Source organism: Blennius ocellaris (assembly GCF_963422515.1).
Source record: "Blennius ocellaris genome assembly, chromosome: 7".
Lineage (NCBI taxonomy): Eukaryota > Metazoa > Chordata > Actinopteri > Blenniiformes > Blenniidae > Blennius > Blennius ocellaris.
In genome coordinates, this window is record NC_137656.1 from 19,879,703 (window position 1) to 19,891,860 (window position 12,158).

General features: G+C 41.3%; 1 protein-coding gene across 1 annotated transcript in view; it reads left to right on the top strand.

Moving 5' to 3' along the window:
- pebp4 (phosphatidylethanolamine binding protein 4) overlaps nt 1–7,805 on the top strand; it is a 53,966-nt gene extending 46,161 nt beyond the window's left edge. Inside the window, exons 5-7 of the mRNA XM_080499301.1 lie at nt 359–407; nt 1,308–1,421; nt 7,666–7,805. Coding sequence (XP_080355427.1) covers nt 359–407; nt 1,308–1,421; nt 7,666–7,757 — 255 coding nt within the window. The 3' untranslated portion in view covers nt 7,758–7,805. The remainder of the gene's footprint in view (nt 1–358; nt 408–1,307; nt 1,422–7,665) is intronic.
- Nucleotides 7,806–12,158: the final 4,353 nt, after the last annotated feature.

A 12,158-nucleotide genomic window follows, 5' to 3' on the forward strand; every position in this document is an offset into this window, starting at 1 on the left:
GGGATTTTAATTACCAGGTCCAACGTTTCACCGTCATGTGCTGGATCTATTGTGGCTGAAATTCAGAAAGACATTCAGAGTTAGAAATGTTTCAAAAATGAAATTTCCTTGCAACTTACTTAACCTGTCCAGCCTGCCTCTGGTTGAAAAGACTGACCACTAAACATTGTGAGTGCAGTATTTGTGTGGGGAGGGAAACTAAAGGAACAGCGGCGTCATGTTGTAGAAAACATTGTAATTATCTATTGTACTGTTTCTTTTTTCATGGTCACTTTTTTAAACCGTGGTCTCTAAGTTTGGCCCAGAAGTAAACTGTCATTCATAACTTGCCTGACTGACTCTGTGTCTTAATTACCAGGGACATGCACTCAGGAGTGGATGTATACAAGGAGGAACAACCCTCACTGGTGAGTGTACTTTTCAGCGACATTCATCCATTCCTCTTCTGCACCGCCTTATTAACTTATGGTCGCCCCGGCTGGAGCTGATCCCAGCTGACTGTGGGCCAAGGCAGCGAAGACACACAGGAGACACACAATCCCTCACACATCCAAACTAACACAGGTTTTATTGAATGTGTGGGTAAATCAGATTGCACAGGGGGGAAAACATGATAGGGGCGACATGCAAACTTCCCACAAAAAAGCCCTCAGGTTCAGACGTATGGGGTGTCGTCTCACTTTGGGACAAGAGTACGAACCATTGCATCTCTGTGTGGTCCCTCGGCAGCATCCAGTCGGTTTAAATTCACTTTACGGATGGGCATGTTCACTGCAATGTTGGTGATGATTAAAGCACACTTTAACACCTATTATTTAATGCTTAAAGAAACTTTCTAAGTTTACTCCATTCACACAACCCAGAGTGTCTCGGAGTGCTCAAATTACAGGATCACAATTGTATGTATTTGGCATTTGGTTTAATCTAATCTGAAAAAAACTATCAATGCATGGCAAGGTCTTGAGTGATTAATACTGAGAATTCAGTTTATATTTGATACTTTTTTCTTGAGTATAGTACATTATCACAAATAAACAGCAGCTGGGTGGGGCTCATATGAAGAATTTGAACTTCTGTCAACTGAGGATATTTCTTATCAAAAAGCATTATATTACAGGACTGCTAGTTTACTGTACCCACTCTAAATCGTCAAGTGTCTGTATTACTTCATATGTTTTGTATGATAACTGTGATTCAAATTGGAGTCGCAAACCATATAATGCTCAGGTTTGGTGTATGGTCTTGCTAAATTTGAACACTCACTAATTTAAGTCATCCTGATTCTGATTCTTTGTTTTTCTACTCAGATTATCATCCTCCATCTCCGCCGCAGACATCCGGGCTTCACCGCTACCAATTCATGTTGTTTGAACAACCTCCAAATACCCGAGTGTCACTCATCGATAAGGAGTCATCCCGCGGTAATGACTCCACCAGCATCCTCAGCCTGCAACGCACTGTTTGCCACTGCAGTATCATCTATCATAAACCAGCAGTGACCAACACAACTGCCAACACTTAGTTGTTGAATCAGCAATAGAAAGATTACAACAAAAGCCTTGAAACTAAACAGTTCCTATAAAATTGGTATAGATTTTATGTGTCCCCTGAGATTCAAACATGTGTGTGACACAACTGGAGCTTCTATTGCAAGTGATTGGATTTATTATTATTATTATTATGATTATTATTATGATTATGATTATGATTATTATTATTATTATTATTATTATTATTATTATTATTATTATTATCATTATATACACCATGTAGAAGCCCAGATTTCACTGTGATTGCTTTGTTTTGTCTGGACATGTCATTTTGCCCATTTCAGGATTATAGGATTTTAATTGAAGCTTTTGGAGATGCTTGAGGAAGATAATTTCCTCCAAGAGCTTGAACTTAACAAGGGAAATGTTAATGAGGTTAGTGAGTAAGTCTGCTGCAATGATCATGCCTGCGGGGTCAAGACAAGTGTTACTGGCTCCCACGCACACCTGCACGAGTCTGCCTGACCACGTCTCGTTAACCTCCGCCAAACCCGAAATCCCTACCAGCCATGTCAGCCAGCATGAACGGCCAATTTATTTTTAACCTTAATTGCTGTTGATAATGTTTCTTTTCTTTCTTTTTTTTTTTTTTTTTTTGTACACGTCTCTCAAAAGTCAATCCTGTTTGTCTCACGGAGTTATTGTTTTCTTCACACTTTGCGTTTCCTTACTTCTTGCCATCCCCCGAAGTCTGTGGGAAGGTGGGCATGAGCACTTGGATGCACAGTGCTGGAACCTCGCAGGAGGCGTGTCTGTCTGTCTGCTCTCGTCGGGTCACAGTCAGTGATTTGAGGGGAGATCAGGGCGGTTCGAGACTTCAAGCGCCGCGGCCCTCGATGAGTGGAGCTGCCAGTCTCTGCTGTTTGAAGTTTTGACAGCTTTGTCAGCAAACAGTCCAGGCACATTAGGTTGAGCTCTGTTTGATGTTGCGATTTTAGGCAAAAGAAATGTCAGAAGTGATGTACTTTGTCATATTTAAACCCATGCAACTCGCATTTGGGGAGACTGAGATGAGCTCTTATCACATTGTTTGAATATTCACTATGTCACAGCTGGTTAAGCTGAGGCAATAACATGAATAATAGCTTGCTATTTAGAATATGGTAATATTTCTTTGGGTGCAAAATGTAACGGAGCGTACTCATTTTCTGCTCCGAGCTCCATGTACTCAGTACAGTAGTTTCCCCAACATTATAAAGCAATTGAACAGAGTGGATCCACCCATCCTTAATCGACTGGATGAGTTTAACTCGCGCTGTAGCACTTCCTCTCTCCTCAGTTCCCTCTGAGAAATTAAATTCAGAAATTCACTCTTGGATAATCAAATATTTTATTCGTACGGTCAGTTCTCAAAAGAACAAGTGTTATGTAGCGTCATGGAAAGAGATGCTCTCTGATGTATTGCCGTGTGTCGTGAATAAACTCACATGTTGAAGTTCACAATCTTTATTGGTTTGGTGGGATGTGTTGGTGTACCTGCGACTTTATTATTGGTCTCCACATGGCCATGAGAGTGGTATTCCTGCGCAGACAGGAGAAAAGGAGGGAATCCCATGTCTCCCCACCTCCTCCGTTAAGTATGTTCACTTATTAGCGTCTGTCTTCCCTCCATGTGGTATGACACAGAGAGCATTTCTCATAGCCCATGACATTAATTGATGTGATTTGCAAAGGGAGAGCATTTAGCCGTGGGTGGAAGACTCCTAATGATCGTTTTCCACTTCCAGTAGCGCAGTCATTGACTCAATTTTATGTCAAATTTGTTGTCTTCTTTCTTTTCATCTCTGACCATCACTTAAGTAATAAAGGGGGTGAACAATTAGAGGTGCAGCAGGGCTGTTGTCGGGAGCCGTGGGAGTCTGCTGTGTCTCCTGCGTTAAGGTTATGAATGTGGGTCAGTGAACTGATGGAGACAGCTGGTTTGTTACACAAGGAACTACAGGGGGGCTGCACTCTTGGCACCGTGAACAGGGGCGTGATCATAGGGAATCCCCAATGCTCTGGCTCAGGAAGGCTGTCCCTTATTCGAGGCTGCCCCTGTGCCAGGGTGAGGGGGGGTGGGGGGGCGCAGGCGTGGGCGCTCAGGCCCTTGTGATACTTGTCAGCCACTTGGCAAGCCCTTAATATGTCCTGCGACTGTTTAGTGCCCACGAGTCAGTTTGTCAAGGGAAACAGTGTTACAATGCCGGGAGGGAAACCCGTAGGCCTTGCGAGAGGCCGTCTAGTGTTGTTTCAGCCTACACGTTAGTTTGCGCATACGCCGTTCACACATCCAGCCCTCGGTCTCATGACTTCAACCTCAGCAGCCACTGCGGCTTAATCAGAAGCAAAAACTGTGCTGACGACAACAAGTGCAAAAACTCACATTTATCGGCTGAAAATGAGAACAGAAGTATCAAAATGGAAAAAGCGGTCATCACTGCCATTTTTTTACCCTTTTATTTTGTGTGGTAACTTGTAAGAGGGGAGGATGTATGTGACGAGCACATTGTGTGAATGAATGGATCGCAGTGGCGTTAGCTGCTGGATCGTACACGTTGCTCATCTTGCCTCCTAGAGCCCCTACTGCCAGCTCAGCACACTCCACAGTAATTGAAGCCATTTGCAATGTTGCAGTGTGGTAATGGGCAGATCCATGTCTACCACCCACCCACAGCCTCTACCATTAATCAGAGCTGCGTGGAGTCAGAGAGCCAGGATTTGGTTGCTACAGCAGGCCTGAGTTTCAGCCAGGAGTCGGCTGCCTTAAAGGAACACTTATATGTGTTGAATTTTTTTGGCTGCTTGCATCATTTTGTGTTTATGTGTTTGTTTGTTTTTTTGAGTCTTGACAGGTTTGGGGTGAAAGATTGGGAATTTTTTTTTTCTTGACTTCCCCCACCTGCTAATATCTAATGCAGAGGTCTCGAACGCAGATCCTTGAAGGCTGCAGCCCTGCATGTTTCCCACATTTCCCTCCCTTGAACGTCCTGATGGTTCATCACCACGTTCAGCACAAAGCCAGACAACGAGCTGCTCATTATGATCAGATGTGTGGAAGCAGGGGAGACGAGTTTGAAACCCCTGATATAATGGCTTCATTACATTCTGCTGGGATCAATAAAGTATTTTCTAAAGTTTATTTGGACAAATAATATTTAAAAAAAGGTAAAGATGGTGAGTTATTATTGTTTCTGATATTCACATTCACAATAAAAATGCATTTCTATTGACAGAAAGCTAATCAGTAAGTCTTCTGATAACTTTTTCCTGCTCCTTGAGAAATCAATCATTCCCTCTGCTTAAATTTTCACACAATACCAAGATCTACTCTGAGAAACATTCTTTCATTTTTTTTTCAAATGTTTTATATATATGGGGGAAAAAATAAGCCAAGTAGCTGCTACTTATTATGCTCTTTAATTAAAAACCCTAATTATTGCTAATGCATGCTGCTCTGTGATGTGAGATGCTTTTCTGTAATTGATCGGGACAAACTTTGAAAATGAAGTATTAAAAAGGAGCTGAAGGACAAACAGAAAACATTCTTTTTTTTTCTGTAACGTGGCAGTGAAAGCGTGCATATAACATATGAAATATCACTCTATTATTGAATATGTTTGCTATGTTGGTAGTTTTCTGCGAGCTGTGAGATTTCCAGCCCTGCAGTTTGCCACCGTTCCTCCGCCAAGTTGCCCTCCAGAGCAGCTCTCCGGGAGCATCTGTGAGCGAGACCCATCTCCGCTCCAGAGGCGCTGCTCAGTGGCTGACCTCTGCCCTCTGACAGCCCCAAAACAATTTCCCCCTCGTGAAATAATGCTTGCATTTTTTTTTTTTTTTTTTTAGTTTTCGGAGCAGTAAGCAAAAGTCTCCTTGCAGCCCATTTGACTCGAGTGCAATGAGGAAGATCACTTGGTTTTGAGTATCTCTGAGACACTGTAAGAGGTTTAACAGGGACACCGCCCACACCACTAAATGTAGCAGTTCTGTGTCACCTCACAGCAGTCCTGATCTTCCTGCCATACCCAGACGTAAAAGCAAGGTGGAAACAAAAGGAGAGGCAGAAAGACTTTAACATCGCCCTCAGGTCCCACACTATCTGTCCTTTCCATGAGCAGGCAGATGGGAGAGGCGGAAACACGTCTCTGCACTACAAACAGACACCAGCCTATTTTAAGGTCACTTGTAAGTCTAGGCATTTGCAGGGTAGCATCCAGGAGTGATAGCAACCAGATATTATGAATTTGCCTCATTTTGGATTGTGCCCAAGGATTGCACAGCTTTAGACAGGATTATGTGTGTAAAGCCTTACAAGCAGCGCCTGGTTTTAACTCCGTTTGATCGTTATTCTACAATAAAATGATCTTCAGTGTGACATTTTCCATGAGAGGAAATGTTGCCTGACACCACAGTAATGCAGGTTCTGCATCTACGTATTAAAAAAACAAACAAACTGAATGTTTCATGCGTAATTGTGAGCGTAAAATCTGCTGCATGGCTTGTCCACTACGCTCCTATTTTAAGCATTAAATTCGGCCCTCAGCTGACTTTGAAGCACTGCAACTAAACTTGAGGGACCTTGTTTTGGACATGCAGTAAAATTTGGAGATCTGCAGAGGCGGTGCAATATCTGCTTCCGAAGCTCAGGCCAGAGGGGCCACTGGGGCCATGCCCTGTCATACAGATGGGTCACTTGACTCCATTGCCCTCTCTTGATTATTAGAGGCCTTTCTCCAGGAAATCCTCATTCACAGAGAAGAATTGGCAAAATTCGGGTACTCATCTGCTCATCTCCGACTTATTATTCATCGTCTTCCACAGCTGAGCTCAGAATTTGACCTGAACTCATCGCAAATCCAGAAATATTAAGGAGTCAGTCGTATGAGCTAAACATGCTCTATGAGAAAAACAGTTGAGTAATGATTTGGAACGGCTTTTCCTTTTCAGCCTTCCAGTGGAAAACACACACACACACACAAACATTTTAGGATTTACTGGAATTTAAATGTTCTGATTATATAGACTGAACAACTAAAGCTTTGAAGGCTTTTTGTCTGAATTTTAAATTCTGATTTGCTTTTGGAGATAGTTAAAGTTTATGTGCATTGCACTGGCAAAATATATATTTCTGTTCCGATATTTTCTTTAAGACGCCGGAGGATGTGAAATGTGTCTCCCTGATGGCAAAAACAGCCAGAGTGCGGTCCTGTAAACCAGCTGAAGCGAGAGGTCAGAAGCAGAAATGTCTCTATCCAGGCATGCAGTTAGATTTGACCCCTCGCTGTGAGGCCAATCTCTCCAGATTTGGACCATTTCAATAGTTGGCTTCTTTTTTTTTTTTTTTTTTTCTTCTTCTTCTTTTTTTTTAAAGATTAACTTTCCAATGCTATTCTTGAACAGCTGTTAATGTAATTACGCCACATACGGAAATACCAGAATGTCAGCGATTCCCTGGATTACAGAGCGAAGCAGCAAAGCATTGTCTTACGCACACCCAAACATATGAAGATGCAGACAGACCGACACTCTTTCTTTTTAGAATCTGTTGAAGTTTGCAAGTTTAAAGCATGCAGGCTTTTCTTTCCTTGGAATGTTAATTGTGAATTTGTGATTTTTTTTTTTTTTTTTTTTTTTTTTTTTTTGTAAAGAGAGAAGAAGCTGCAGGGAATCAGTGGTTGTCAAAATCTAAGAAGTGATATTGTCATACCAGCCGGATGGCCGTCTGGTGTTTGTTTAAAAGGGGAGGGAAGAAAAAAAAACAGTCCAGGCGATTGAATCATATCTTCTTGCCAATACGTCCTTGCGTTCCCACCTCCATCATTACAGCAACATGTTTTATTTTCAGCAGTGCTGCTCTCAGTGACTCACATCCCAGAGCCATGTGCTGCTCAGTTAGGCCCCCGATCCTTTAAACACAGACCAAGCGGTCATAAGAAATGCTCTTATAGTGCACCAGAGACACACTACGTTTATGTAGGATTTTTCACAATAGGGAAAAATTAATGTTTTAAAATTGAGGGATTTAGATGCTTCAGGCTATTTCGTCAGTCCTGTGTTGAAATAAAAAAAGGTGCCCTGTCTAAATTGCTGTAAATACTAAAATCTATCTGTGTTTGTGTCTCCCCTGCTTCATTAGGTAAATGGGATTTGCAGGCTTTCATCACAAGGTTTGATTTGGGAGAGCCTGTGGCCACTGTGCAGTTCCTCACACAGAACTACAATGACTGAGGGATCCTGAGGTACTTGAAGTTAAAGAAGACTCAGCAAAATGCAATAATATACAAATATGTATTCTTACTTGTTATTCAAGCTGAATAAACTCTCTAAAGACCGTATAGGTTATCTTCCCTGGTTTCTATCTTATCATTTCCTCTTTGTGCTACTGCAGCTGCTTGGTTTTGATTTTGCCCTGTATCTTCGTCACGCGGTCTGGAACGAAGGGTTTCGGAGAGAGATTTCGACTTCATTGGGGAACTCTCATTAGTTTCCAAACACTGCTGACAAGAGAAGGAAGACAGCCTGATATCACAACTTCAGCGTGGAAAGAGTTTATTCTAATTCAGGGGCGGAAACACGTCAGGGCCAAAAAAAGGAAGTGGGAGGTGAAACTGAGACCGCAACATAGCCGGATGTTGCAGTGGAACTTCAACCAAAATACTCTAGAGTGACAGGACAAGGGGAGGGGCTGCGCTCCCTGTCATCAGCGGAGAAAAGGGAAGTTGCTGTTTGTGTAATTGTTTATCATATTTCCATTGACCACTCTCACCCCGAGTGGAAACAGTGAGTTACTTGCGGGTTCCTGGTTGATTCCTCTGAAGTCAAAACTGCTCTGGTTAATTGTGTCCTTGAGTGTAACTTTGGGACGATGAACCCATTTTGAACTTGGAACAGTTGCATAAGAGTCTCACCTGGCAGGTCTGTAGAGGATGGTGTGGATAAACTTTTCAACCCTTTCACCATGAGATACTTTTCAGACTTCACGGGTCTTTGTTGAGGGTGGGTCAGAGTACACCCCAGGAGGAGTATTGGTTTCTAACCAGCAACTCTCCTCTGGGAGTGGTTTGTATCAATACCCCAGATGTCTGAAAAAGGCTGGATTTACATGAATGACTTTGATGTTCTGATGATCAATCTTTAGTTGGTGGTTTCATTGACCCTAATTTGGTGTCTCATCAGTGAGCTAGGCAGGAGTAGGTAATGGAGGTTTTTTGTTCCTTTGGTGGTTAAGCCAGCCTTGGTAAACCTCTATGTGCCCTCGCCGTGAACTCTGGGAGATCATTGATCAAATTGTCCTGCATTTGCTTTGTTTTCCTCCCGACTTAACAGTCAAAGCAAGCGGGTCCGCAAACAAAACAACCGAAACAATGCACATAAGCACACGGCGAGTCAGAGAATCCATTGCTTTTGAACAAATGTTAAGTATCCGTCGGCTGGAATATTGCTCTTGACCTTGATTTACCCATCTTATTTGACTTATGAAATCACATTTTTAACAATTGGCAAGTGGAGCATAATTCCACACTCATTGTGAAGCATGCCAAGTGGGAGAGCATTCTTCCAAAAACCACCTACTTGAATCCATCAGTACACCATTGAAATGCCAAGACGTGTACTTCCAATACACTGTGCATTTTTTTTTTCATATCTTGGAGATATCCTGCCAAAACAGCTGGGTTTTGCCACTCAGCTTCCTTGAATGTGTTTATTTTTACTTTAAATGTCAGGAGAGTTGAAATATTATGATTAAGAAAAACACACAGCTGTATTTCATTGCTGCACAATATATTGCCTTCTCTGAAAAATAGGTTTTTACATCCCCCCGACGATGTGGGAAAAGCATTTATTATTTTCTTAATTTATTCAAACTTACATTAATTAAAAGGCATTTGTATAATCAATTCAATTGCCTAACCGGTACAGAGTGATCTAATATGCATGTTGACTTGAGTCTCCATTCTTCTTTTCTCCTCGCTGCTGTAAAAGTGCAAAAGATTTATTCCGCTGGAGAATTTCTGCAGTTCATCGCTTGTTGTGACAGTGGTGAGACGAATTTGAGTGTGGCATCTGTTCAATACATGTCAACAACATGGTTTTCTGACCACTCCGCACCCGTATTTATTGTGCTTTTGAACTTAGCAGACTGTGGACACTCATTGTCTCCCTGCAGATTTGATTGTTGCTTCTGAATGAAACTCGCATGAATATCTTCATTTCAAAGGCACTATTGAATACTTGGTTATGTTTACCAATCAGAATTTTAAAATTGACCTCTTGACCTTTAAAGATTTTTGCTGAGGTATATGTGGTTGTCTTGGTTTTTTTTTTTTTTTTTTTTTTAAATGGATGTCCAGCTCTCCTTTTAATTGTAAAATATGTACGTCTACATACAAATGCTTGGCTTGAGACTGTTCAACTGGAACTTGAGGGAAGCTGTATGGAAACCTTTTGGATGTTGTTTTTTTCAATAATAATTTTTTTTTTATATCATTTTCTCTCCTCGAAATCCACATTGTGGTAACAATAGGTTTTTAACTTTAATTTCTGTTACATTAGTTATTGTACTCTAGTTAAAGTCAAAATGGGATGCTGTCAAACTCCATAACAGGCTCTCAGTGCTTTTAAGAGACAGGTATGAGGTCTTCTGTAGCTTGTAAACACTGGTAGTAGTGAGCTTAATTGAAAACTATACTTACTGGGCATTAATTATATGCAAGAATATGAAGTATATATATTAATCATATACCATCTTAAATGTTGGAGTATTATGGAATGTGTGATCATGAATATTGTTATAGTATCAGCTTGTATTTGAAATAAGGGGCTTAAAGTTGATGTTAGTGCACATGGGACCTTTTCATATCTTCAGCTCACAGTTAACCACAAGGAACAGCCATTTCACTTAGCTTGGAAAAACCAAACCTAATTTGACTATACACTCACAGAGCCCAGGAGGTTTTCCACTGTGCTTTAAAGAGGTGCTGTGCTTCCATGAAATGCATGTATGCAAAAGAGCCGGGACACTATGGCCGAGGAGATCGAACAGTGACGGCCATTAACAAGCGCTGCTGGCCAGCCCCATGTGACGCAGCTCACAGTCGAGAAAATACGCCTGGAACAGGTGAGTGCCCCAGCTTCACTGGCCAACTTTCCACCTGCAAAACCATAATAAACTCCCCATGAGGGCATTACAATGCAGTGTAGTCACTCCTCATCCACACAGGGATCATCACATAGGTTTGCATTCATAAACATGCAAATATAGATCAGTTTTCTATATATAGATCTGCAGCCTAATGGGACACACAAAATGGGATGAACAGCAAATGCATGAATCCTAAAAATTAATATTTGTTTTCCAAATTTGCAGGGAAATATTCCCTTTTGTTAAACTGGGGAATTTCTACAGCCAAAGGTCATGGTGTATCTTCATCACAGTTTACAATTTAGCTTTCATGTTGTTTATTCCCAGTCAGCTATGCAAAATACACTCAGGTTTGCTTGAATGTGTGATGATGTGCAAAAGTTTGTGTTGTGTTCAATGTGTAAAGCTTGAATTCAGTGAAATTGTACTTTTTTTTGTAAAAATGAGGATCAAATGCCAAATTATAAAATCGTAGATAGTGTTTAAGTAAATGCAGTACATCTCTGCAGATTTGTTGACTTCAACTCTGTAGACCTCACAAGACAAACAAAAAAAAAACCCCAACTGTTTAAACTTGTGGTACCTTTTGACCTGCACCAATGTAGAAAACTTGATAAAAACAAACTTATGGGGTGAGTCAGAATGAATTTAAATGATGAAGCCAAAATAACAAACGTGTGTTTAGTCGATCATAGGGACATTGAATCAATGCCACGAAGATCATGTCATCTGTTTTGCTGATTGGAGGTACACGAGCAGGAACAGGACACCCGGCAGAGAGGGCTCTGATCGGCCCACTGGTGTGACAGACACTCCGAACACAAACACAGACAAGCACATGGAGGACTTGCCTGTGGTAATGAGACACAGAAGATCACTGGCTGCTCTGTTTGTGTAAGCCCCCTAAACACCGAGCATGATTCAGACTAATTCTCCCACACACTCTGTTTACACTTCTGGTTCATTGAGGTACTATTAATTTCTCAGGTCTGAATATTCAAGCACTGACATTTCATTCAGTATTTGCTGAGATTTAATTTTTATTTTTTTTTGCAAAAGCATGCACATTTTATCTTGTCACAGCTTCGGCAGAAAACAGATAAAGTTCATTCAAAATTCCACAGCTACTAATTATGAGTTCAAACATTTACAACTCAGTGGGTAGTGATAGTCTGAAAACAGTAAATGAGTCGACAGGTCTGAGTTTATTTTGGTCATAGTTTTTTGTGTAACAAATCTCACTACAGTGGGGTCGTTTGAAGCATCATACAGCTACTGGTGTATGTATATATAGATATAGTCACAATCTGGTGAAAAGTGAGCCATGACGCCAAGTCCACTGTCATATCTTCAAAATAAAAAAAAAGAAGAAGAAGAAACGTCTGTGGCTTCCGATCACTTTTCCACTACAACTTCACCCGGAACTCTCATGTCCAAATACGGACATTGAAGGGGCGGGGCCGGACACTGCCTTATTTGGAGTTCCC